This window comes from Carettochelys insculpta, chromosome 3, assembly GCF_033958435.1.
Source record: "Carettochelys insculpta isolate YL-2023 chromosome 3, ASM3395843v1, whole genome shotgun sequence".
In the NCBI taxonomy this organism is placed as follows: Eukaryota; Metazoa; Chordata; order Testudines; family Carettochelyidae; genus Carettochelys; species Carettochelys insculpta.
Genome location: NC_134139.1, coordinates 196,636,357 through 196,661,096, shown reverse-complemented (window position 1 = coordinate 196,661,096; position 24,740 = coordinate 196,636,357). Strand labels below are relative to the sequence as shown.

Sequence of the window (24,740 nt, the reverse complement as noted above, 5' to 3'; positions counted from 1 at the left end):
GCCCCACCCTCCACCCCGCCTATTGTTCGGGCACGGCCGGTGAGCGGCGCCCAGCCCCAATGGTCAGTGACGTTATCAGTCACGTGTTGAACAAGGGCGGTTACGAGCGGGGCGGAAAGGGACGCATGCGCAGTTGCGAGAGTGGTGACGGGCTTGAGGTGGGTGTTGCCGTGGAGCTGTAGGTGTCGGGGCTCTTTAGGATGACTCCCACACTCACAGTCTTGAGCCTTCTGCGGTGTGTGGCCCTTTCCCCGGTATCCTGTGAGCCCAGGGTGGAGTGGGGCTCGGCCAGCCTGGGGCCGAGGCCGAGCTGGACCCTGCTGCCCACCCCGAGGCGATTGTGTTGGGCGGGGCCTGGGCCAGAGACGCGAAGCCCCTCCCGCCTGCAGCTCCTGCCGGGGAAATGGGGCCGGGAGCTGGGCTTCCCCCTCCGCCTGCGGCGCTCCTGCTGGGGAGCTGGGTCGGTTGGGGGCAGGGGGGCACCCAAGTAGCCCTGGGCATCGGCCCCGTTGGCCTGGTGATTGATGCGGCTGGGCTCGCCCCTGGCAGGAACTCGCGCCCAGTGCTTTGGAACAGAGTAGGTTGGGGCACGTCCCCTCGCACAGGCAATCAGCCCTGGCTCCAGCGCAGGATAAATTCATGTTGATATTGGAGCACAGGGTTGAGGAGTGGGTGGCAGGTCTGACCTTAACGCTTGGCTTCCCTGCTTGCTGTTGATTGTGAGTTTTTTGAAGGTTGAGGAGCGCCACTTTTAACTCTTTAAATCCCGATAAATGTTAACAAAACTGTTTATTCGGTGGTGACGTTTCGTGGGACAGGTGGTCCCACGAAGGCTCACCACTGAATAAATCATTTTGTTGATGCTTAAGTGCTGCATTACTGCTGTTTTGTTTTGTTAGCGTACAGACTAACACAGCTACCTCTCTGTTACTCTTTAAATCCTTTTTCCAACCTTTTTTTTAAAAAAAAACTTCACATTTCTGAGCTAGAAAGCAGGGGAGCCAGCTGGTGTGCCAACCGTCTCAATTAATCTCTTAGTTGTATTTTTATTTGTTGGAAGAAGGGATTGCTATATGGTATTTATTTTGGGATATTATTCATTACTACATGATGGGTCTGGGCTCTTATATACCTCTAAGTCATCAAACATCCACTAGCACAGGTGTTCTTTAGATTTCAGGGGCTTTAGTAGTTCCCCTGACAGTCAGAATACTCAGTTCTATTCAGATGGGAGCAGCATAAAACCACAAGTAGACCAGAAGGGAATGGAGTTGTTCCTGATTTAAATCTGAAAAATCAACATTTGTCTTAGGAATTTTAGACAGCCAAGCCTCTCCTCTCCTCGATCCTGATGAACAAAAATGGGGCTTGATTGAAAGTTTGTTCAACTTAATGGGATCTATTCTATTCTGTTCAGTGGGCTTTGTATCACACCTATTAACTGTAAAAATTGGAAACAAAACTCACACCCCATTTATGAGTTTCTATATGCAGTCATTTCAGACTAACAGCATTGGGTTTTGTTCCACACATCTTATTTTTTTCATCTTATTTTTTGTTCATCTGTTCTCCAAAGCTATTAAGGGAAATGCAAGGGGGCATTGAATTTTTTTTTTCCATACTCAATGATACCTTTTTTGGAGGTAGAAAACTATTTTTCTGTGTTAATGCGTCCAAAGCCTTTGGAACTAATATTTGAGACTTGTCAATGGCAAAAGTTGCAGATAAAGTATTGAAGAGTGAGCCAAACAGTGTACACGAGCAAAGCTTCAGTACAACTCTTTCTCTGGGAAACTGGTTGTGCTTTGGAAGGGAAGACTTGAGTGCAGGTCACGGCCAGCCCCCCTGGAAACTACTATTGCTGGGAGAACAGGTGGCATAACCTAGAGCTCTACTCATCATCCAAGTAGGAGATCATCTGGTTATGCTGGGACTGTGTAAAGGGCATGTTCATTTGGTTTGTTCATAGTACACATCTCAATGGTGAGAGCGGCATCACTAAACTTTCCGTACAAGATAGGGTGCATCATTTCTTGTGCTTTTGTACATCAGGTGCATCCCCTTTGGCCCCTTCCATTGGCCCACAGATATATTTGCTAAAATATAAAAAATGGCAGAATCAGGAACAAAGACCCAAAATTATTGGGATAGGGCTTTTTAAAGCTAGCTGGCCCAAACTGATGGAGTTTATTTAAAAAGGTTTCAGCTGTATATTTTACACATCTGCTTAGTTTCTAGTAATTTGCAGTGGCAGGAGGAGAGGGTTGTGTATAATTCTTTAAGGCCAGATTCTGTATCCTTGTATGGAGGGATTCCTTATTCTGTGAAGTTTACATCAGTGGTCTTGTTCCGAAAGCACTCCTCAGCTGAGGAGTATTGGGAGAATGTGGTCCTCTGCCATTTTACCTGTATTTCCACAAACATGGAGGAAGGGTATTCTGTTGATAGTGGAACACAGCCAGTGCTAAGGATTATAATGTAAGACATGGTTGTTCATCTAATCATTCATTTTCATGCACAACTTAAGTGTTTCTTTGAAATATATATTATTGGTCTGATTTGTATAATATTTTGACATCAGTAACTAGAACATGACAGACTGCCTCAATCCCAAACTCCATCTAGTCCAGTATACTGACTGACAGTGGCTAGCATCAGCTGTGTCAGAGGAGAATGCAAGAAACCTTGCATTAGACAAATGTGGGGTAAAATTGTACACAAGTATGTGCTTAAGAAAACCTACCTAGGTGCATTTAGATGACTATATTTCTATATTAAGTGTATGGAATCTTAAGGCAACAGTGATAGTACAGACATGGCTATTCATCTGTGCTAGGTTAATAAACACATCCTGGTGGTCAGTGGAATTTGAATTTTCAGCACCAACAAGAGGCGTCCCCTCGTGACCTAACGTGGTATCTGGCAAGGTTATAGTTGCTGGAACTATCCATGAGAGGGAGCCATGGGCACACACATTAAGCCTGCCGGGTGCTTTGATCTATTGTTATAGTTAGAATGGGGATAATGTTTTCTTGGCCATGGGAAATGCTTTGGTTGCTTGGAATCAATGTATTGTGATAATAAAGGAAATTAATCATAAGCAAGAAGTTCAGTCATTCCACCAAAATGTTTAATACCATATTATTAGATTTCTAGTGAAGTACAGAGCTAATGTGAGTATTTGTACAAAATATATGGTTAAAAATAGTATTGATTTATAATATGTACAGATATGTCACATCTTTGTCAGCAATCCAGACTCTTGAGAAGAACAAGATTAATGGTCACAGATCCACAATAGCATACATGAAAGGCTTCTCCAGCTAAGCACAATAGGACAATTTGGCAAATCAACATTAAAGATGAGTCAGTCAGTGAGGATGACACATTCCTTTCAGAAATCTCTGAATAAGAAGCAGTCTGCTCTAAAATCAATTCTAAACATTTATACTGTTTTATTTTCTAAATTGAATAGTAAAGAGAACATGTCTTCAGAACACTCATGTAGACACAATGACCGTCTTGTACTAGATTAATGATGGATCACCTTCTGAGGTTTATTAAACAGGGCTGATTTTCTGATGTATAGACCGTAGGCCTGCTTACCAGTTTACTCCTGGTGACCTGATCCTGTTGTTAAGAAGTCAGTGGGAAAATCTCTGTTGACTTCAGCAAAAACAAGATTGGGTCCTCTGTGTCAGACCTATGAATTAAGAGGAATTAAATCCTGGAGACTTCAGTTGCTTAGTGTCTTTAATTCTGAGGATGCCTCTCTCAGTGAATCAGGTGTCTGGTGCTTATTTGAACAAGATTCCCTAGACAGAATCCTGGATTCTAGGACCTGCAGATCCCACCTTATTGGACTCGAGAGTCCTTGGGCGACCTTTTCCCATCTGGGACTGAGCATCTGTTAAATGGGTTGGCAAACTTTGTTATGCCTTCTGAATATCCCTTCATTAGACACAGCGCAGGGTCTCGATGCCCTGGTGAGAATGCAGGGTAGCAGTGTGTTTTAGGGTGTGCAGGTGCTTTGCTGTCTATGCTGTTCTCCAAGCCAGATCATGTGCACTAGCCAGTCTTAAGGTTGGCAGTGGCACTTGCTCCTCGCTGTCCTTGCACTCTTCTGTGCACAAACAGTGGAACAATGGCCAGCCTAGATATGTGAGGTAACAGAGATCTTTTGAGTTACACCGTTCCTTACACAGGGGTGTAACTCCTGGGGTGCTGTACAGTCTGCCCCATCGGGATGCTTTTAGCAACACTATAACTCCAACTGCAAAATGGGATCTCTTTTTAGTCAGGATGAACATAGAATGGTGGATTCCTCAACTTTCCCTGTGTGAGCTTCTTGAATAAAAAATGCCAAATTCCTCACCAGTGTAACTATTAATTTCACTATTAACTATTAACTTCAGTGTTGTTACACCAGGAATTAATCTTCACCAGAGTCTGTCTAGAGGTTAATTTGTATCTTATTTTTTAGCCAGCAGCCCTTGTATATTTTGCTAACAGTTATTTTAATCTGTTTTCCTTGAGGACAATGCGTAAACTTCAAGATGAGACTGCTTCATTTTCTTATACATTAATATTAAACTAAAGTTGCAAGATTTGTTTTAAGAACTTTGAAGGGAGAAGGAGGTGGAAACATTTGGCGTTCTGTGATTTTGAATTTCAGTGGCTAGCTGGAAATACTTTAACAAAAAACAAACTGAATTGCAGTTGCACTAATCAGCATTATTCATAATGGCCGTTTCTACATGGCATGCTAATAAATGGCTGAAAATATGCTAATGAGGTGCAGATGCAAATTTCCTACACCTCATTAGCATAAAGTCATGTGATTTGGACTCTGGAAGATGTTCTTCCAGACTCCAAAATGCTGTTTAGATGCGCAGCCCCTCGGGGGTTCTTCCCGAAGGAAGTCCTTCTTCAGAAGGCCCCTTCTTTCTGAAAATTTGTTGGGAAGAAGGGGCCTCTTGAAGAAGGACTTCCTCCTGGAAGACACCCCCCGCCCCCCAGGGGCCGAGCTTCTGCATGGTGTTCTGGAGTCTGGAAGAATGTCTTCCATATTGGTCTGAAGAAGTGGGTCTGTCCCACGAAAGCTCACCTAAAAAACTATTTTGCTAGTCTTTAAAGTGCTGCTTGACTGCTTTTTGTTTTGTTAGTCTGATGAGTGTAACAAGTAATTTGCAGACTTTCCATTGTCAGGCATAAAGTCTCAGACAGTAGCCATGTTAGTCTGTAGTTTCACAAACAACAAGCAGTCTAGAGCACCTTAGAGACTAACTAATTTATTAGGTCAAGAGCTTTCAGGCTTAAAACCCACTTCAGGCAGGCAGTAACTATGAGCCCAATCCTGCGAGACATTGAATCCTGTTTGAAAACATGTCCTCTTTGCAAAAAGTGAGTCAGCAATAATCATTCTAGTTATAGCCTGCTTTGGGCATTGCAACGCATCTGTTTGTCTTGTTTAGATTGTAAACTATGGGTCAGGAATTGTCTTGATTTGTGTCCTGCACAGCCATAGATACAGCACTGATAACAAAATACATAACCAACTTCGTTTGTGTGTAATCAGTTGTGCAAGTAATCAGAGCATGAACCAGTAAGGTGCCATTGAAAATCAAATGGAGATGAGACATGCTTTCACTTCTGATTCCCAGGAGTTACTTGGCATTCTGCAGGATGCAAAAATGGACCCTGATTTCACACTATAACTTGTGTGTGTAAATGCCCTACTATAGAAACTTAACAGCCAATTTGTGTATCCAGTTTTAGGTGCTTAATGGGGTTTTGTGCATTTAACTTCTGTTTCTTACATTTGCCCATAGAGAGTCCAGGTGAGGTATGTCTGGAAACACGGCCCCTAGTGTTCACTGTGGCAACCACTGGGCTTATTTCCATGCAGTGTGGTTTTCAAATCAGCTAAAGAATCTTTTCTCATGGTAGATGGGGTAAACATACTAGCTTCCTTGCAGTACAGAATAAAGAGGAATTTCACTGACCATTTTATCCCAGGATCCCATCACTACCACATTTTTTATAACTGAGACACAAAGAATAAAGTCTTCATTGTCATGTTTTCATGATTTTTGCATCCTTCAATTTTCAATCAGACGTTAGTCTGAATTTTCACACAGTGCTGAGCACTATCACTTTGAAAATCAGTCCACTTTCAAATGCATCATATTAGGTTCCTAAAATCTTATAACTTAAGGAAATCACTTGCAGAAAATGAGACCTAAATGACTTGCACAAGGTCTCTCTCGCTCTCTCTGTGTGTGTGAGAGAGAGAGAGAGCTATGGCCGAGCTGAGTAGAGAACCGTCTGGTCCTTTGCCTTAAACACTGAATAATCTTTGTGGACTATCCTAAAGAATGAAGAAATGTATCCCATATGAATTGCTATGGTGGATCATAAACTATCACTCTATTATTTTGTAGAGCCATGCACATCTTGGGTACCCGCAGCTCTTTTTGTGTGACTGTGGATAAAAAATTTTGTATAGTCACAGGTCTCCACTTATTTTTAACAGCCTCTTGTGAAGCCATTTTGGTTTGTAGGGATACATAATCATTTTTCTCAAGTGATGCAACGCACTATTTTTACATACTCAGACAAATTCAGAGATGGTATAAGCAGTGTAAATTCATGAAAGTCAATGGAATTACCACTACTTGCATTAGAGTGAATTTTAGCTTCATATCTTTCCAGGAATTGTCATAATGATACAGAAAACAGTAGAAGTGAAAGCTTGGATATAAGTAAACTTTCGTATCCTGCATTCTATTATCCACAACTCTCAAATAACCAGCACTTTAACCAGAAGTAAATTTTAGTTACCTTTTCCATAAGTATAGTTTAGTGAAAGCAAATACAAATAAATACAGCAAATACAGTATGTTTACAGTGCACAATACTACCGTTGGTAAATAAAGTACTCTGCATACATTTGTTTACCTCTAATCTTGCTTTTCTTATTGTTATGCATTACTAGGTATACCTCTCTATTATCCAGAATATTTGAATATCTGTCAATCTCCCAGTCCTGGGGCTGTTGGATATGAAAGAGTTTTCTTTATTACACCTATATTCTCCAGCCTCAAAAACAGGCCCACTTGAACTAAAGGATAATCTCTAGTCAGCAGCATGCATCTTATGACTCATATTTAAGCAGTCCTGATTCATCCAGTAGTGAGCAGTAGTGCACATCCACACCAGCCAGTTCACTAGCCTCTTTTAGCCTTTGTGAGGATTGCTTTTCATAATGCTAAAAGCAAGTAGAACACATGGACAGATCATCATTTGCCATATTTATTTTTTTAAACTAAGCTCTGAGTTATACAAGTGCAAAAGTGATTCATTAGCCAATAACCTTTTGAATATGCCTATAAAATATGACTAAATAGAATATTTTAAAATATGTGTACAGTATAATAGAAATGCTGACATATACCTATGTCATAGTGCTAGGACATACCACTGTAAAGTCTCACAAGACTGTTTAGCTGATTATCATTCTCTACAAAAAAAAATTCCCTTTATCGCTAGAAGGGCCCTTTTCAATGTCAATGCATGAAAAGAGAACTAGCAAATTTGGGCACAAATAAATGTGAAGGAGCAGGATTGTAGTTTTCCTACAGGAGACATTTAGCTCTATTCAGTTAAAAAAAAGTACTGATCCATTTAGTTCTTATATCATAGGATGCAAATGGGGGGGGGCACAGTGCGGAGCAAATCCTGCCATGATATTAGCTAATAAGCTGTTCTACTGATGGCAGTGGGACCCCATAAGGATATGGGGGTCCCAGTGCAACACTGAAATTTTTGACATTGACTACTATTTATTTTTGAAATGTTTGAGAACCCCCCTTTATATTTAGGGAAGTTAAATGCACAGATACCTTTCCAAAAGAGGTCACCCTGTGCAGACTATGAAAGAGTCTAAATTTGTAGAGGAATGGGGAGGACAAGTAGGGTAGGGGAAACCCAGTAAGAACAATTTTAAATTTTCATTTTCTCTACTCCATTTTGAATCAGAGGAGTGAACAATGTACACCCACTAGAAGGAACCATTTAACCTCTAGCAAATCATTTCAATGTAACATCTCAGAACCCACTTGGAAAGCAAATTAAAAGCATCAAGGCCAAATTCTGCTGTCATTGACACTATCAGGAGTGACTCCAGTGAAGTTAATCTTGCTTTACAGCACTCTTGCAACTCCTCACACAGCAAGTGAAAGTCACAGTAGCTGAATTTGAAGACCCCACATAGACAAACTCCCATTGAAGACAGCAGGGCTCCAGGATCTGGGCTACAGAATTTAGGTAGAAAATATACTTTCCAGAGTGGTCAGCTCTTTTTGAGGAAGGCTGTTTTCCATTACTAATCAGGCTCCGGCTGCTGGTGGGATATAAATTCTCATGTGGGTCTTTATAGTCACAGTAGACGCTGTAAATGAAGTCCTCAGTTGAAACTATAAAGGGCGCAATCCATAGTCTATGCAGACTGAAGGATGCCTACTACTACTACTGCCAGGTTCTCAAATGTTGCTTTCCTACTGGAGTAGTTAATCTGTAATATCAAAAAAAATTGTTCTTTTCAGATGGTGATTTATTATATAGGGATTTTGAAACCCTGATTGCAGCCATAACAGGATTCCCTTGGGTTGCCTCGGTCTTTCAGCTGAGGTTTTCTTTCTCTGGTTTGGACAATGAAGCTATTTCCCACTCCTTCTTGCATAGTATTCTACAGCTCCACTCTTTAAGGACCTATCATAATCAGTTAACTATGCCTGTTTTTAAGTGTGCATGCCCCATAATGCACCTCAAGACAATAAGACAGAAGAGAACATTAAAACTGATGCTTCAGTTACAATAGGATTATTAATCTGAATTATGCCCAAGATTTGCAGTTTGGACTTGGATCCAAACCTGCGCCCCACAAAGTCTGAGTTTTGTTCAGTGTGGGGACTAAGGTTTGGACTCCTTATTCTTTTTTGTTGTTTGTTTTAGTACATAAAAGACCAGATTCTCAGTTGGATTAAACAGAGGTAAATGGACCTATACAGATCTGCAGCAGTTGAGGATCTGACCCCCAGATTTCTGCCACGTCAAAGTGACCGTTTTATTCTGGAAATAGTACATAAAAACCTCACACAAAATACTATTAATAATTCACTGTCTAAAGCCAAGGAATCATGATATTAAAATAGCTTTTTAACTGCATAATGGCTGTGTCTACATTACCACCTTCCTTTGAAGGAAGGATGGTAATGAGGCTGTTTGGAGTTTACTGATGAAGTGCTGCAGTGCATAGGCAGCACTTCATTAGGCAAATTCCACCCCCGCAGCAATTCTGAAGTTTTAAACTTCTAAGTATCGGCATGCGGCTGGCCATGGCACTCCTGCCGGTACTTCAAAGTGCCAGGGCATCTTCGAAGTCACCCTTACTCCTAAAATTAGGAGTGCCGGCACTTCGGAGTTGCTGCGGGGGTGGGGGGGAGGAATTTGCCTAATGAAGTGCTGCCTATGCACGGCAGCACTTCATTAGTAAACTCCGAACAGCCTCATTACCATCCTTTCCTTCAAAGGAAGGTGGTAATGTAGACAGCCAATGATATATGGGATAAGGGGGGATTTGTTCTCATTAAATACTATAGCTTGCCTGATGTACCATTTCCAGCAGAAACTCAAATTATAGTCCCAGAATGGAAAATAATTTAAAATATCTTATTTAAATAAATTCTGAAAGCACTACCAAAAAGTAATGATGTACAATGTCTGAATTTTTTTTTTTTTATTTAAGAAAAGAGCATCTGTCTAGAGACCATAAAGCTGTTTGTCAAGTCTCATAAAAGTTAAAGTCTATGCTGTATAGAAAATGCTTGTTTAACCTAAGTATGAATGTATGCTAAGTGGCAACCATAATGAGCTAAGGATCATCTTCATCGTAAGGGTTATGCATAAGCAGGGCTCTCGTTCTCGGTGAGGATATGAAAGAATGTTGATGGCCAAAAAAGGAACTCTGTTAAAATGGCGCATTCTTGCACCCACAGCAATATTCTCCCTATGGCCGTGTCTACATTATCCAAAAACTTCAAAATTGCCATGCAAATGGCCATTTCAAAGTTTACTAATGAAGTGCTGAAATACATATTCAGCGCCTCATTAGCATGTGGGCGGCCGCAGCGCTTCGAAATTGACGTGGCTCGCTGCCACGCAGCTCGTCCAGATGGGGCTCCTTTTCGAAAGGACCCCGCCTATTTCAAAGTCTCCTTATTCCCTATGATTAGACTTCTGGAGTTTGGGCCCACTACTCACCTTCTCTCTTGCAGTCAAAATCTACAAAGCAACCCTGTCTTCATTAAAGCTATCGAGCTTTTTTGCAGGCATCATTGCTAAGGAGAGTTTTAATGAAGACAGGGTTGCTTTGTAGATTTTGACTGCAAGAGGGAAGGTGAGTAGTGGGCCCAAAATCCAGAAGGCTAATCATAGGGAATAAGGAGACTTCGAAATAGGTGGGGTCCTTTCGAAAAGGAGCTGCGCGGTAGCGAGCCGCATCAATTTTGAAGCACCGCAGCTGTTCACATGCTAATGAGGCGCTGAATATGTATTTCAGCGCTTCATTAGTAAACTTCAAAATGGCCATTTACATGGCAATTTCGAAGTTTTTGGATAGTGTAGACATAGCCTAGATGTACTGAGAATTTGCTGCTGATTTTAGTGACAAAATTATGTGTTTTTCTTTCTGTCTGTATGGCTGAGTCAGAACAATGGGAGTGTGACCTAGAGTCCCACTGAAGCATGTGCATCCTTATTGTTAATTATGAATCTGCCACTGTACTTGTTCGGAAATTTCCTAACAAGATTTCAGAATCTAGCTTGAATTTCAGATCTCAGGATGACCTTACAAGGTTAAGAAGTAAAATAACTTTCTTTTACTTGTACATGAAAAAGATTTTATAGGAAAAGCATTGAGACTTAAGAGCCTTTTAAAGGAGTATGTAGGCGCTGAATGACAGCTCATTTGCTTATGTCCCAATCCTGCAAAGCCATACACATATGCTTAACTTTCAGAACATTAATTTTAATGGAATTACACAGTGTGTGAATTTAAGCTCATGTGCCTTTATAAGAGCAGCTCTTACAGCTCTAGAAAGAATTTCTGAAAATGGCGAGCATGCATGAAAATAATTAATAGAGAATATCTGCCCAGGTAGAAAATCCAAATATCAAAGTACTCTCTGCTACTGACCACAATCAAAGCACACAAATGTCAGTAATTCTGTAAATTTTATGAGTGACAGGGACATGTAAGAGTGAAACAGAGTAAATTCCATGCAGTCTAAGTTCAAGTATGGTCCTGTTTTATTGGGTAGGGAGGAGAGAGTATGGCATACAACTAAATATGGACCTTAAAACACATCAAGCAAAGGGAGATGTGTTCACTGCTTGTTGGGGATGGGCAAATATTTGCAATTAACTGGAGCATCAGGGCTGTCCATTCTGGAAACCTCTGCCCCTCACTATGGTTCGTTGATCTCATGAGACAGCAATGAATCCCAGTGTAACTGGAAGTTAGTTTTTGCACCCTAACATCTGGGCAAGAGAAGTAACATCCTTCGTCAAAGGAAATGTTCCCCACTGCTAGCAGCCTGACTCCCTCTCATTGCCTGCAGGGCAAAGGAAAGAAGGTTACCTCCTCCTTGACAAAATCCTGCTTCTCCCTCCAGTCCATGAGTATCTCAGTCCCAGATTTAAAGGGCCAATGTACTCAGCAGGAGGTGGGGGATAGCAGTGTTTCAGTCTTCCAGCTGTAACTAAAACACAGAGAACTTGCTGTTCCTTGAAGAAGTTGGTGGGGGACTAAAAGGCCACTAGGTTGCCTCCCCTCTGCCCCGCCCTCCCAAGGTAAATGCCCAGTAAGTGGAAGTGAGGAGGTGAAAGGCTACTGAGCTGTTATCTCACAAGATTACACCAGGTAAGAATGAGGGACAAGGTGGAGACCCAGTTCTGCTGGGGAGTAGCGAGGGGGAAGTGGGGAGCAGGAGCCTGTGGGAAATGGAGCAGAGAGTGATGTTCTGCTAGTGTGAATGTTAATCCCAGCATGAAACAATTCACCCATCTCTAGTTGACTAAGCAATGATTCTGGTTTTGTGTTTATCACTATGTGCAATGCTATGGAAAACCCTCTGACTTAACCCCCCACCCTTCTTCCCAGCCTATTCTAGTCCCTTTCACAAGATCCACTACACTCGATGGCAGGTGATATGGTTACACGTACAAAGAACTTTTTCCTAGCCCTTTTGTTAGACAGGCTTGAGTACAGAGAAGGGCATTCAGTGAGCTAGATGTCCCATTACCCCAGAGGCAATGGCTGCCCTTCAACAAAACATAGCAAAGAGAAAAACAGAGGGCCATGCTGGAGGATAGAACTGCTGTTCCGGCTGGAGAGGCTCAGTTAGACACAGGAGGAGGCAGGGCAGGGCGCCGAGTTTGGATAATTTTTGGCTTTGGAGAATTCTTTGGGTCCTCTTCTTCTTCTGTGTCGCTGTCACAGACATGCACCACCACACTTGGGGTAGACTCTGTCCCTGCATGCAGCTCATACTTCTCCCCTGGAAGCAGACACATGTAGTTAGGTCAAAGATCTCCAGTCTGGGAGCCAAACATTGACTCTTCTCATCTGTCTCCAGGAATAGCCCTGATTCACCAATCAGTATGGCTGCACCACAACTGAGCCTTAGGTTTAGACAAAGGCATACAGGAGTTTGCTCTGTCTGAGCTCATGGAGGTTTAGTTCTACATACACATTCCAGACATAAGCTATGTCTACGCTAGCCCCCTCCTTTCTGAAGGGGCATGTTAATGAGGCACCAACATGAATATGTAGTGCCTCATTAGCACAACAGCGACCATGTGCAATTCAGAAGTGCTGCTTTTGGAATGCTGCCACCCCTGTAGACGGGACCCTTTTGAAAGGACCCCTCCCCCAGACTTCAAAGCCCCTTCTTCCTAAAACCAAATAGGAGAAGGGGCTTTCGAAGTCAGGGGGTCCTTTTGAAAGGCTGCTGTCTTCATGGGCAGCAGCAGTCTGAAAGTGGCACTTCTGAATCATATGCAGCTGCTATTATGCTAATGAGACACTGCATATTTATGTCAGTGCCTCATTAGCATCTTCCAAACTGCCCATTAACATGCTCCTCCTGAAAGGAGGGGGGCTAGTGTAGATGTCGCTATAGAGGCCCTGGTGGAATCCAGGATAATCTGGACTAGTTAAAATCAAATTGCACTAGTGTTTCCACAAGGATTTTCCACTAATGCAGCATCACTGAGAGCTGAATCACAGAGTAGACAAGGTACAAATCTATGTGTAAGGGGACAGAGAAGGCAGCAGAGTGGTATGGAGATGGGCCAAGCTCAAAACCATATCTCCTAAACACTATCCACATGGAGTTCAGCTCTGGACTCAAAACTTCATGGTTGTCCCTTATGTCTAAAATGGGCCAAACCTCAGTATCCCTTGTCCAAACTTCCTTAGACTCCTGGATCATTCAGATCAGGTTTACACAGTGCAGCTTGGTCCCATCTCTAATATCTCTAGCTGCTGTATCTGCAGGCAGAGGGAAAAGATTTGTTTATCATTGAAACCAATTCCAGTGGTAAACATCTCCACATGCTCTACACTGTATGTAGGCACAGCATCTATGTAGCACTTAAAACAGCTGTCATCTTGCTAACATAGGGGACAGAACCAGAGACCTAGTGCTAAAAGCAAAGTTTTTTTTGTGGCACATGCCAGTACACAACCTCCACATCAATCTTCTCCCCCACCTCCCTGACTGGGGTTCCTGCCACACTGGGGCTGCCAGCAGGGATCCACAACCAGCCATCTCACAGCTGCAGGGCTGCCAGGGCCCATGCTGGCTCTGCAGCAGCGCAGAGTCGGAGCCCCTGATAACTCTGCAGCAGCCTGGAAGCCAGATCCCTCACCTGCCCAGCAGTCATCGGGAGGCTGTTGTGGGGCTGGGAGCTGGAGCACCTGTGCCCTGTGGCAGCACAGGGCCGGAAGCTGGAGTCCCTGCAGCAGCATGGGGTCTGGAAGCTGGAGCACCCGCTTGCCCTGCAGTAGCAGGGACCAGGAGCTGGAGCCCCACTGGCCCTACAGCAGCATGATCTGGGAACCAAAGCCCCCCAGCCCTGCTGGCAGCTGCAGCCATGGACACCCCAGCTGGGTAGTTGGGGACCCCACCAGCCCCAGATATGGGAACACAGGGTGGGGAGGCTGGGGGAGTTGGCTGACGACCAGCTTTTTTTTTTTTTTTAAAAGCATTGTCTAAAAGCATGGGAGACTGTAGCATGAGTAAGTGCTCTTTAGTGGTAGTTGTAACATTCACCTATCTTCTGCAGATCAGGCTCCAGGTAGGACCTGTAACACCCTGAGCAATGGGTTACACATTTATTTAGCACCTAGAATTTTCTAAGTGCTACATGCACATTCATTACTCAACCCTCCAAGTTCCCCTTTGACGCAGGTCAGTGTTGGGGAGGTGGAATGTTGGGCAGGAAAATGAAATAACTTGCTCACCGCACCACAGAAAGTGGCTCAGAACTCAACAATTCCTACCTACCTACAAGTCCTGTGCACTCGCCCCATACTATGTTGCCTATGTTCAGTGTGGTACATGAGGCTGTAACTATGAATAATGGGATGGAATTAAGAAAAAGTAAATTTAAAAAGAGCCACCGGAAAATTTTCCAGCAGTGAGATCTGTTTCATCAGATGCATGAGCTGGTGGTTCCAGAGGAGGGTTTAAATATATAGGCTTATGAAAAGGAGGGAGTCTCAGACAAGGAGGGGAGGGCCAGAGTTGACAAGGTGTGTTCAGTCATGGAGGATGTGGCCCATTATCAGCAGTTAATGTGGAGTCGTGAACATCAGGAGAGGAGAAATCACACACTGAGCAATGGGTCAGGCCAGTTCAGTCATAGAGGATGTGGCCCGTTATCAGTATTTGATGTGGAGGTGTGAACTGCTCTTGATGTTCACACCTCCACATCAGTTACTGATAATGGGCCACATCCTCCATGACTGAACCGACCTGATTTCTCCTCTTGATGTTCACAACTCCACATTAACTGCTGATAATGGGCCACATCCTCCATGACAGAACAGACCTTGTCAGCTCTGGCCCTCCCCTTGACTGAGACTCCCTCCTTTTCATAAGCCCATATATTTAAACCCTCCTCTGGAACCACCAGCTCATGCATCTGATGAAGCAGGTCTTTGCCCAAGAAACCTTATACTCCAAAATATCTGTCAGTCTATAAGGTGCCACAGGACTTCTTGTTTTTGAAGATACAGAGTAACTCGGCTACCTCTCTGAAGTCCTATAGCTTGGCAGCTGAAACTCAACTAAAGAAAGCACTAGAAAAAATTTTTGTAGGAAACAGTCCTGCACTGGAAAGGGACAGAGTAGATGACCTATTGGAATGAATCATTTCCATCTATTATGCCTGAAAGCACTAGTGACTTTATTTATGTCTGAGAAATTGGTTTATTAAGACTGGCAAACACCACTATGTTTTTTGACAAACTATGCTTCTATGACTGCTTTGAATTAAGAGTGGCTAGTGAACATTTACTGTAAATGCTCCAGGAAGAGAGCAAAGTACCATATAAGTAGGTTAAAAGGAACCCAAAAATCCTATTTGCTATAGAATAAATTATTAATACTAATTATTTTCATTGTGGTAGTGCCTAATGGACCTGGCCATGAAGCAGGACCTCACTGTGCGCTCCTCAGGGCTATATAAATACAGAACCATAAGCTTTCATGGGTTTTACAGGTTTTATAAATTACTGAGCCTGAGCCCAAAAATCTTCATTTACATGATTATTCCTGACACAAACCTTTTTGAATAAAAAGTTGCAGCATTGGGCCCCTATCATTGCAAGTAATTCTATGCCTGCCACAAGGAGAGCATGGTGTTTGTGGTGGTTTGCTTATCATGTGAGTGAAGCTTATAGGCCCAGGATTAAAGTACAGGGTACACTTTTATCAGGAGGTGAGAAGCAACTTTACAATCAAGATAGTGAATAACAACTATAAATTAAGTATTGGAGGGGTAGGCGTGTTAGTCTGGATCTGTAACTGCAACGAAGGGTCCTGTGGCACCTTATAGACTAACAGAAAAGTTTTGAGCATGAGCTTTCGTGAGCACAGACTCACTTCATCAGATGTGTCTGTGCTCACGAAAGCTCATGCTCAAAACTTTTCTGTTAGTCTATAAGGTGCCACAGGACCCTATGTAACTATAAATTAGACTTCTTGCTACAAGAGATACTTTATTGCTGTGATCCCCTTAATGCTGACATAAAACTTATCTTTTTGGAAATCTTTTTCCTAAATCCAAATTGAATAAAGCACAAGGGGGCTGGGTGAGAAGCTAAAATATAAGAAGAGAAATGGCTTGGTCATGCTGTCTGGAAAAATTATATGGTTTTCCTCTGCCTATCTTCCCTGCAGGCTGCAGTTAATTTCTCAGCTACAGGCTGACGTCAATGCTGCCAACCAGCACTGAGGGCCACACTGGTCACTGTCAGCTGCAAACAGCTCTGTGGTGAAGTACGCACATATAAAGCTGACCCATTTCCTAGCATGCCACGTACAGTAACTCACATTCACAGTCCTCCTAAAAGGTAATAATCCCAGTTCAGATGCCACGTTCTCTTATGCTTAAATTTTTCCCCTAAGGTTTATTTTACTGAAAATGAGAAGCGGAAATGACTATGGACAGAGGGACAGCCAGAAACCTAGGGCACAAGTAATGGCAGCAGCAATTAATGTCACTTGAACAAATCAGGATTCAGTGCTTCCATCAATCAGGTTCTGAAGACATTTAGGTGAACACGCTATACTGCCCTACAATAACAGAGTCTTTGAGATGCTGTAGGAATGGAGAACTGGTTCAAACTGATTACACCATCTCAAAAAAAAAATGAGGAATGTTTTTCTTCAAGTAAGCGTCAGTGTGGATTCCACTGTAGGTGACAGACAATCTCCCTTGAAGTTCAGCAGCATCAGTCAAATAGGAGATTAAGGTACTACTGTTCTGAATCTGAATCTGGGCTCTGATTTGACTGCTATATCAAATACATAATGCTTAACAAAAGTTAGTAGATGACTATGCACTGCTGCTTTTTAGCTCTGAGAGATCAGCTTGTTTCTGAAGTAGCTGGAAGATGGTGCTGGTGCCCTGATATTCAGAGAGAGAGACAAGTCAGCCAGCTGGTAATTGGTGGAAACGCATTCTATGATCCACTTCAAGGATCTTCTGTGACCAGATAGCCTTTTCAAGGCACGGGATACACCAAGAAGAGGTGGGGAGCTGTGTTTCCTGTAAGCGGAGACTTGGGCAGCCGCCCATGAGAGATTAAAGAGCTGTATAGCTCACCGGCAGAGCACCCACTGCAGGCCCCATGTGTTTCCATTGGTGCACATTGCACATGGTACACATAACAAAACCGATTCCACAAATGGATGGAAAAAATTAGAAGGAACATTGGTGGGGAAAGAGAGAGTCCAAAAAGTTTAGTCCTGGTGAGGTTACAGGGGAAGGCTATGGAGACAACTCTTCTCCAAGCACTGAGTGCAGTTTCAAGATGACGACTGATAGGGTAATGGAATGGTTCTGGTGAAATTGTGACTCTACCTTACGGGTGACTTTGATGTACAGTTTTACCACCATCTTGTTCCTTTGAAAAGAGGTAAAAAGCAACCCGGACATAAAAATATGGAACTTGCTGACTGTCCATGCTGATGCAGTGACCACAAAAATATCTATCTTGGTGGTACTGTGGTGCTGGAAGACCAGGTGCCAGCTCATGCCATGGCCCATAGGGCTCAACAGAACAAGTGACAAATGCATAGCTGGGAATTAGTCTGGCTCACCCATGCGTTATTATTGTTAAACTCACTATTAGATTTATAAAAATGTATTTTGTGTTTTAGACATCATGAAATGCTTGAAGTAATTGCATGTATTAATCTTGCTTACAGTATGGTACAGTGGGGCCACTGCCCCACTCCAGAAGGGAAGGAGTTAATGGAGGCTGGAATGGGCCTGTACAGCACTTCAGCCAATTAGGAAAAGGCTCCTAGGGGACCCAACGAGAGGGCAGCTTGCTGGAGCTGCCCTGTGTATAAAGAGCTGCTCAACAGAGCAAAGTCAGTGGGACCAGGGAAGGTGCAGGACCAGCTCCCGATAAGAGGAAGCACCTGAAGGGAGCAGTGCTGGGCAGACTTGGAGAGAGTAGGTCAGAGGCTCCAGCCTGACACCAGCCAGCCTGCTGGTACTGATATAAGTGGTCACAGGGAAGTGGCCTAGGGAATGAGACAGTTACATGAGAGAGGAGGAGGGCGGGAGAAGGCTGCCGCCAGAGGGTCTCTGGACCAGGCCTCAGAGTAGTGGGAAGGCCTGAAACTCTTCTCTTCCCCCTTGTACTGCACTTAGCAACACCTGGGGGCAGCCATTATGGCCTGTGGCTTGTGCCTGAGGTGAGTGGCTAGACTGAGGCTGCAGTGGGTCACAGTGGTGGGTGTACGAAGGCAGAATTACTGTTACCCCCAGAAGGGGGCAAGAGACTGTAGTGGGCACTGACAGAGGGCAATGTCCTGAAGAGGGCACCACAATCCAGGGAGCAACATGGGTCCAGACAGGAGAGTGTGAGCTAGAGAGGAAAGCAATGACTGGTGACCCCAGCCAGGCAAGGATGCCATGCTGACAATCAAGTTAATCCCAAGGGTAACCAGCAGGAGGTGCCATGGCAGTAAGTCACTCTCCATTACATATCTGTACCACACATAAGTGTTCACTCCATCTATGAACCACCAGTCAGGAGAGAAACATTAACAAGTATGAATTACTGGTATGACACAGGTCTATCACCTGCCCAGCAAAAGAAGGCACACAGAACCAGCCAAACCACTGTAGAATATGAATGGAAAAAAGAAAGTTAAGTGCACCCCTCCACACCAGTGAAGAGGAGACCTGCAGGTAGAGTTGTCCCATCAGCTTCAATTTTTGTGGAAGGAAACCAAAATCCCTGGCAATAAGAAACTATTTCTGTGCTGCTTGGACTCTGAGAGGCAAGGATTACTAAGCAGAAGCTTCACAGTACTTGGCTTGGGTAGCTCTAAAGGACATCAAAGCTTACTTATGAAAGTTTCTATCATCTTCTGGAAACTAAAATTTTAACTTCTTTGTGTTTTCCCTCTTCTTTAATTTGTAAAGAATTCATTTCCTTTAATTTATTATAGGAGTCACTACAAGTGTTGTCCTCATAAGGTGTAATGTACAATTGACTTGGGAAAGTGACTGGTCATTTGCAACTGTGAGTAACCAGAATGTTATGGTGATTTTTGGTGTAACAGACCACGTCTCACAAAGTTAAGCTCATGTAAGTTATGACACATCCTGGAGTACCCAAAGTGACCGTGACTCAGTGGTTAGACTGTTACAATTCTGATGAGTTCACACTTGATGCTTGGTTGGCAAAATGGAATTATAGAACTCACAACCAGTTTGGGGCATGTACCCTGCTTCTTAAGAGTATGCCCTGAGGTTGGCACTTAGTGCAGCTTGATGGATATATTGAGTTTTCCAACTGTACTTCAAAAGATGTCTTCATAAGCTTGAGAAGGATGACCCTGAGGCCCATAAGGGAATTAGGTCTTTGACTGGAGAGCATGCATGAAGAAAACTCCCGAATACCAGAAGATGCAAGAAGACTGAATGAAACTGTACTGGAGCATAACATGCCAATACTGTAGAAAGGAAGACTTTAAGAGAGTTAAACAGTAGCTCCACGTTTCTAGAGCAGGATGTGGTTTAAGGTCTTTGGTACTGGAGGCTCCACTGGCTCAGTATTTTTCTGAGTTGCACACCTGGATAATATTATCCATTTGGAGCATTAAGCTTTCCAGGTAAAACAGTTTCGTGTATATGAATTTTTTGACCAGATTGGAGGGCAGTCTCTGTCAGCACCCCTCAGCCAGCCAATATCTGGCCCATCAGCTGCAGCGACTGTGGCCCTGGGTGAAATATCTGGTTTTGCAGTACTATGTCAGGCAAACTGGAAGGGGTATGGGATGCTGCTCATATCTTCAGCAGATCTAATGATCATAACTGCCTTGGTTAGCATGGGGCTATCATGATGACTAAGGCCTTATGTCATATGACCATGGATATTATCCTAGAATCAAAGGAGTTGACAGGAATGCATACAAGAATTCAAGACAATTAAAGGAGGAAGGCAGGCAACAGAGAGCCTGAGCTCACATCTCTGCCAGAATAGAAGTCTGGGACTTAGTGGTATCCTCTGGGTGAACAAATCTGATGGGAAAGCACCACTGATGGACCATCAAGCCTAGGAAGGCTGTCTGTAGTGACCACTTCTGTTTGATAAGCACAGTTCTGCTTAGAAAGTCTGCTAGGTAATTGCTTGTCTCTGGAAGGTATAAAGCATGGGGGGTCACCACCTATTGACAACACCAATTTTAACGATTTCCAGGCAGAGAGAGGATCAAACATTCTTTGCTGGTTTACCCGGTGCATTGACAACATGTTCTCTGTAACCTGGAATTGTGAGGAATGGGCAGGAACATTATAGATGGCTAGCCTGATGATGTTAGTTCCAAGACATTCATGTGCAGATGCAAATTGTCTCAAATCATATGCAATTGGAGGTGTTTTAGGTGGGCCCTTTAGCCTGTCCATGGCATGTTTGTGATGAGTATCGGAAGGGAGGGGGTGAGGGACATGGAGGGGGAAAAAAAAAAATCACACTGCTCCTCAAGTACATGTCTTGCTACCAAGCCAGCTCTTACAAGGCTTGAGATGAGTGTTAATCATATTTGCTCACATGATATCTGAAAGGTTATAGAAGAAATCTGGTAAGTAGCATCTCACATATGCACACTGGTATTTGCCCTAACAATCCCAGATACAGACTGTCATTGTCCAATGGTTACTCAGTTCACAAAGTAAAAAAATAAAACATTCCACAACAACAAAGATCAGAAGTGGGGCTGAAGATAATCAAAAACTTCAGTTTAGCCTGAGCTGAAAACTAGGGAGCTGGACACTTGCCATGGGCAGGCACAAGGAAATGAAAGAGAGTTGTGACCATTACATAACAAATACTGGGTCAGATCAAAGGTCTATCTAACCCAGAATCCTGTCTTCTCACCACAGCCAATGCCACATGCTCCAGAGGGACTGAACAGAACAGGTAATCAACAAGTAATCCATCCTGTCACCCATTCCCAGCTTCTGACAGAGACTAGGGATGCTAGCCTTGCCCATCTTAACTAACAGATATGGATAAATCTTCATTAATTTATACAGACCTTTTTTGAACCCTGTTACATTTGTGGCCTTCAACAGCCTCTGGCGAAGAGGTCCACAGGTTGATTGAGTGTTGTGCGAAGAAATACTTCCTTTGTTTTAAACTTGTTGCCTGTTAATTTCATTTAGTGACCCCTTAATTCTTGTGGTCTGAGGAGGAGTAAATAACACTTCCTTATCTACTTTCTCTACACTGGTCTTGATTTTATAAAGCTTTATCACATTCCCCACTCCCCATTGTAGTTGCTTTTCCAAGCTGAAAAATCTCTTTTTCATCTCTCCTTATATGGAAGCTGTTCCATATCTCTAATAAGTTTTGTTACACTTTTCTGAACCTTTTCGTAAGATCAGACAACTACATTTGCATGCAGTATTCAAGACATGGGTGTACCATAGATTAATATAAAGGCAATATATTTTCTTACCAACTCTTCCTTTCTTAATGATTCACAACATTCTGTCCACATTTTTGACTGCTGCTGCTTACTGAGCAGATGTTTTCAGAGAACTAGCCACAATGAATCTAAGATCCTTCTTCCATTTCTTGCATTTATCAACACTGAATTTCACGTCATTCTGTTTCCCAGCTCTGAAAGAGTTTTGTGGCCACCTGTTCTATTATCCATGGGAGCACACAGAAGCACACAGTGCATGCACAGACCTGATGGACACTTCTAGCTAAGAAAAATCCAGTGTTGTATGCATGTGGCACACACACCCCTGCATTGGGACTCTGATAAAAACTCAGAAGAACCTAAGTTACCCTTGCAAATAACTGCAGCTACAATTTTGTATTTTTAATGCATACAAAATCATGGACCAGAATATGGAAGCTTTGTTACAGCTGAACTGAAAATGAGGCCAATAAACTAAATTATTAGAACACAGTCATGTTCAATCAACAGGATCTTTACAAAAATAGAATCTGATTTCTATCTCACTGTTAATTAGGTCTTCAAAAGAAAATTACTGTGGTCCTATTAATAGCTTAGATACCAAGGTAATTAATATAGTATGAAAAAGATCTCCCAATTTTTAAAGGGACACAGAGACCCAAAATCATGGCCAAATCCCCAGCTTTGATGTGCCTCCATTGAAGCGATTGGTGCTTTGATGATGATCTCTTAGTCCAAGTTAGGTTTTCCAGCCTAATTAAATGCCAATATACACATGCTGATTATTTAGATTGTAGTAGTGCCAGAGTGAACTAGGCACTCTCCAAAAACAGCAGTTAGAAGCTAGAATTAGAAATATAAAAGTACTGTCAGAAAGTGTAACGACTCAGCAGAAAAACAAAATGGCAGTCCGCAAGGTCTCTACCTCAATAGTAAACATTTGTAAACAAAATATAGTAGACTCCCGATTTATGCAGAGGTTGCATGCCTGTGTAACCCCACATAAGTCAAATTTTGCATTACTTGGGGAGTCAGGAAACTGATCTGCACTGGTCAGTTTCCCTGCTCCTGAGAGTGGAACTGGCTCCTGGCTGCTAGCCACTCACAGGAGCTGAGAAATTGACCAGAGCTGCTGTGCTGGTCAGGTTCCCAACTCCCCTGAGTGGTGGGCCACCCAGAGCCAGATGCCAGCTCCCTGCCACTCAAAGTCATGTTAACCTGAGATTCATGCAACTTGAGTGTGCATATCTTGGAGTTCTACCGTACATCAATATCGGAATGAGAAATAGGAATCTCCCCAGGATGAAATTCACCTACTTATTCTGAGTGCTGATGTCTAACTTCCCATAAGCAATTTTCCTCATTCTTCTCTCTTCCTATGCATCTGTGCAAGGGGACTGCAGAGGACCTTGTTCACTCAGGAGATTCAGGTAACCAATGTGTTTGGAGTGAAGGACCAAATGGTTAAGAAAAGCTGACTATTATACATCTGCCCCATTTAGTACGTTATTCAGTGCTCAGGTGTGAGGGGAACTGACCACAACGCAGCCTGAGACTAGGGCTCATTTGAAAGGAATGTGTTTTTAGTTTCAGCACCCCCATTCTAAATCCTCAATGTGGGGATTATGATTTAACTCTTTCTTAAAACATTTTGGACCAAATTCAGTCCCAGGGCAAGTGACACCAATCCTGTGGTCTTCAACAAAGCTGCACCTGTTTACCTCAGGGCTGGATAAGAATTGCTGTTTCAACTTTAATCTGTGAATTACAGATAGTCCCTGGTTTATGAACGGGTTAGGTTCTGAACACCTGGTTGTAACATGAGTTGGTTGTAAGTCGGAAATACCCTTATATTGTAATCCCTTGAGGTATGTGAGGGTTGCATTCCATGCAGCCCTCGCGTACCTTGAATTTGGCGTAAGTCAGGAAGGGCTTGGGTTGGGGCCCTAGGAGGGGGCAGGGGAGTTAAGCCTGGGGTGGGATTGGGAGGGTTAAATGGGGTGAACGGGGGTGGGGGAGCTAACTGGGGGACAGAGAGAGAGAGCCTCATGTACCTGAAGTGGCTGGCGGCTGAGAGCCCAGCACGTAGTAGGGGCGGTGGTCAGCTAGAGATGGGGGGGGTTGAGGTGGGCGGAGTGGGGATTGGAGGAGGATGAACTGGGGTGGTGGTGGGTTGAGCTGGCATGGGGGATAGAACCCCTGTGCATGCCAGTGGCAGCTCACAGCCAGAGCCCCAAGCACAGCAAGCGGGAGTGAGCTAGGGCCACAGGAGGGAGGGTTGGGCCGGGCAGGGAGGGTCAAACGTGGGGTGCACCAGTTGGTTGAGTGGAGTGGGGTTGGAGCCCCACCAGGGGCTGGGAGCCAGAGCCCCAGGCCTGGTTTGAAGTCAGACCCCATACATGGGAGCTGAGCGGGGGCCATGAGGGGGTTGAGCTAGGTGGGGGAGGAGTTGAATGGGGGTGTACTGGGGCAGGGTGCTTGAGCAGGAGGCAGGATGGAGCCCCCTGTGTGCTGAGCCAGCCATGTGGGGGGGGCATGATCAGGGGCCACATGGGGGTTGAGTCGGAGCCGGGTGGTGGGGGGGTTGAGGCATGGGGTTGAAGCCAGGTCTGTGGGGGTTGGAGGGGAGCCCCAGGTATGCAGCTGGAGCCCCCTGCTGGAGGAGGGGAGCTGGGGTGTGTGGGAGGGTAGCTGGAGGTTGGTCGTAAGTACAAAGGGTCGTAAGTTGATGTGTTTGTAAGTCAGGGACCACCTGTGGTCATTTTTAGAAGGCAGGAATTAGAGTGACCTAAATGCTTTCAATATAGTACAGGAGGCAGACAAGTGAAGATCCTGTGGCTTTTGCATCTACTTATTGTTTCTTCCAGCCAAACCTGTCAATTTTAACACATACTTCATGCACACCAAAAGTAAAACCAGCCGGACAGCACC

General features: G+C 43.7%; 1 protein-coding gene and 1 long non-coding RNA gene across 2 annotated transcripts in view; both read right to left on the bottom strand.

Annotated features, from left to right (window-relative positions):
• Positions 1-3,113: 3,113 nt before the first annotated feature.
• Positions 3,114-9,539, bottom strand: LOC142011604 (uncharacterized). The gene is made up of 2 exons (XR_012645146.1): positions 5,004-9,539; positions 3,114-4,924 (listed from the first exon to the last, which is right to left on the bottom strand). It is a non-coding gene; the product is annotated as an uncharacterized LOC142011604 (long non-coding RNA).
• Positions 9,540-10,627: 1,088 nt separating this feature from the next.
• RCAN2 (regulator of calcineurin 2) overlaps positions 10,628-24,740 on the bottom strand; it is a 152,324-nt gene continuing 138,211 nt past the window's right edge. The window contains exon 5 of the mRNA XM_074991364.1: positions 10,628-12,620. Within this exon, the coding sequence (XP_074847465.1) occupies positions 12,460-12,620 (161 nt within the window). The 3' untranslated portion in view covers positions 10,628-12,459. The remainder of the gene's footprint in view (positions 12,621-24,740) is intronic.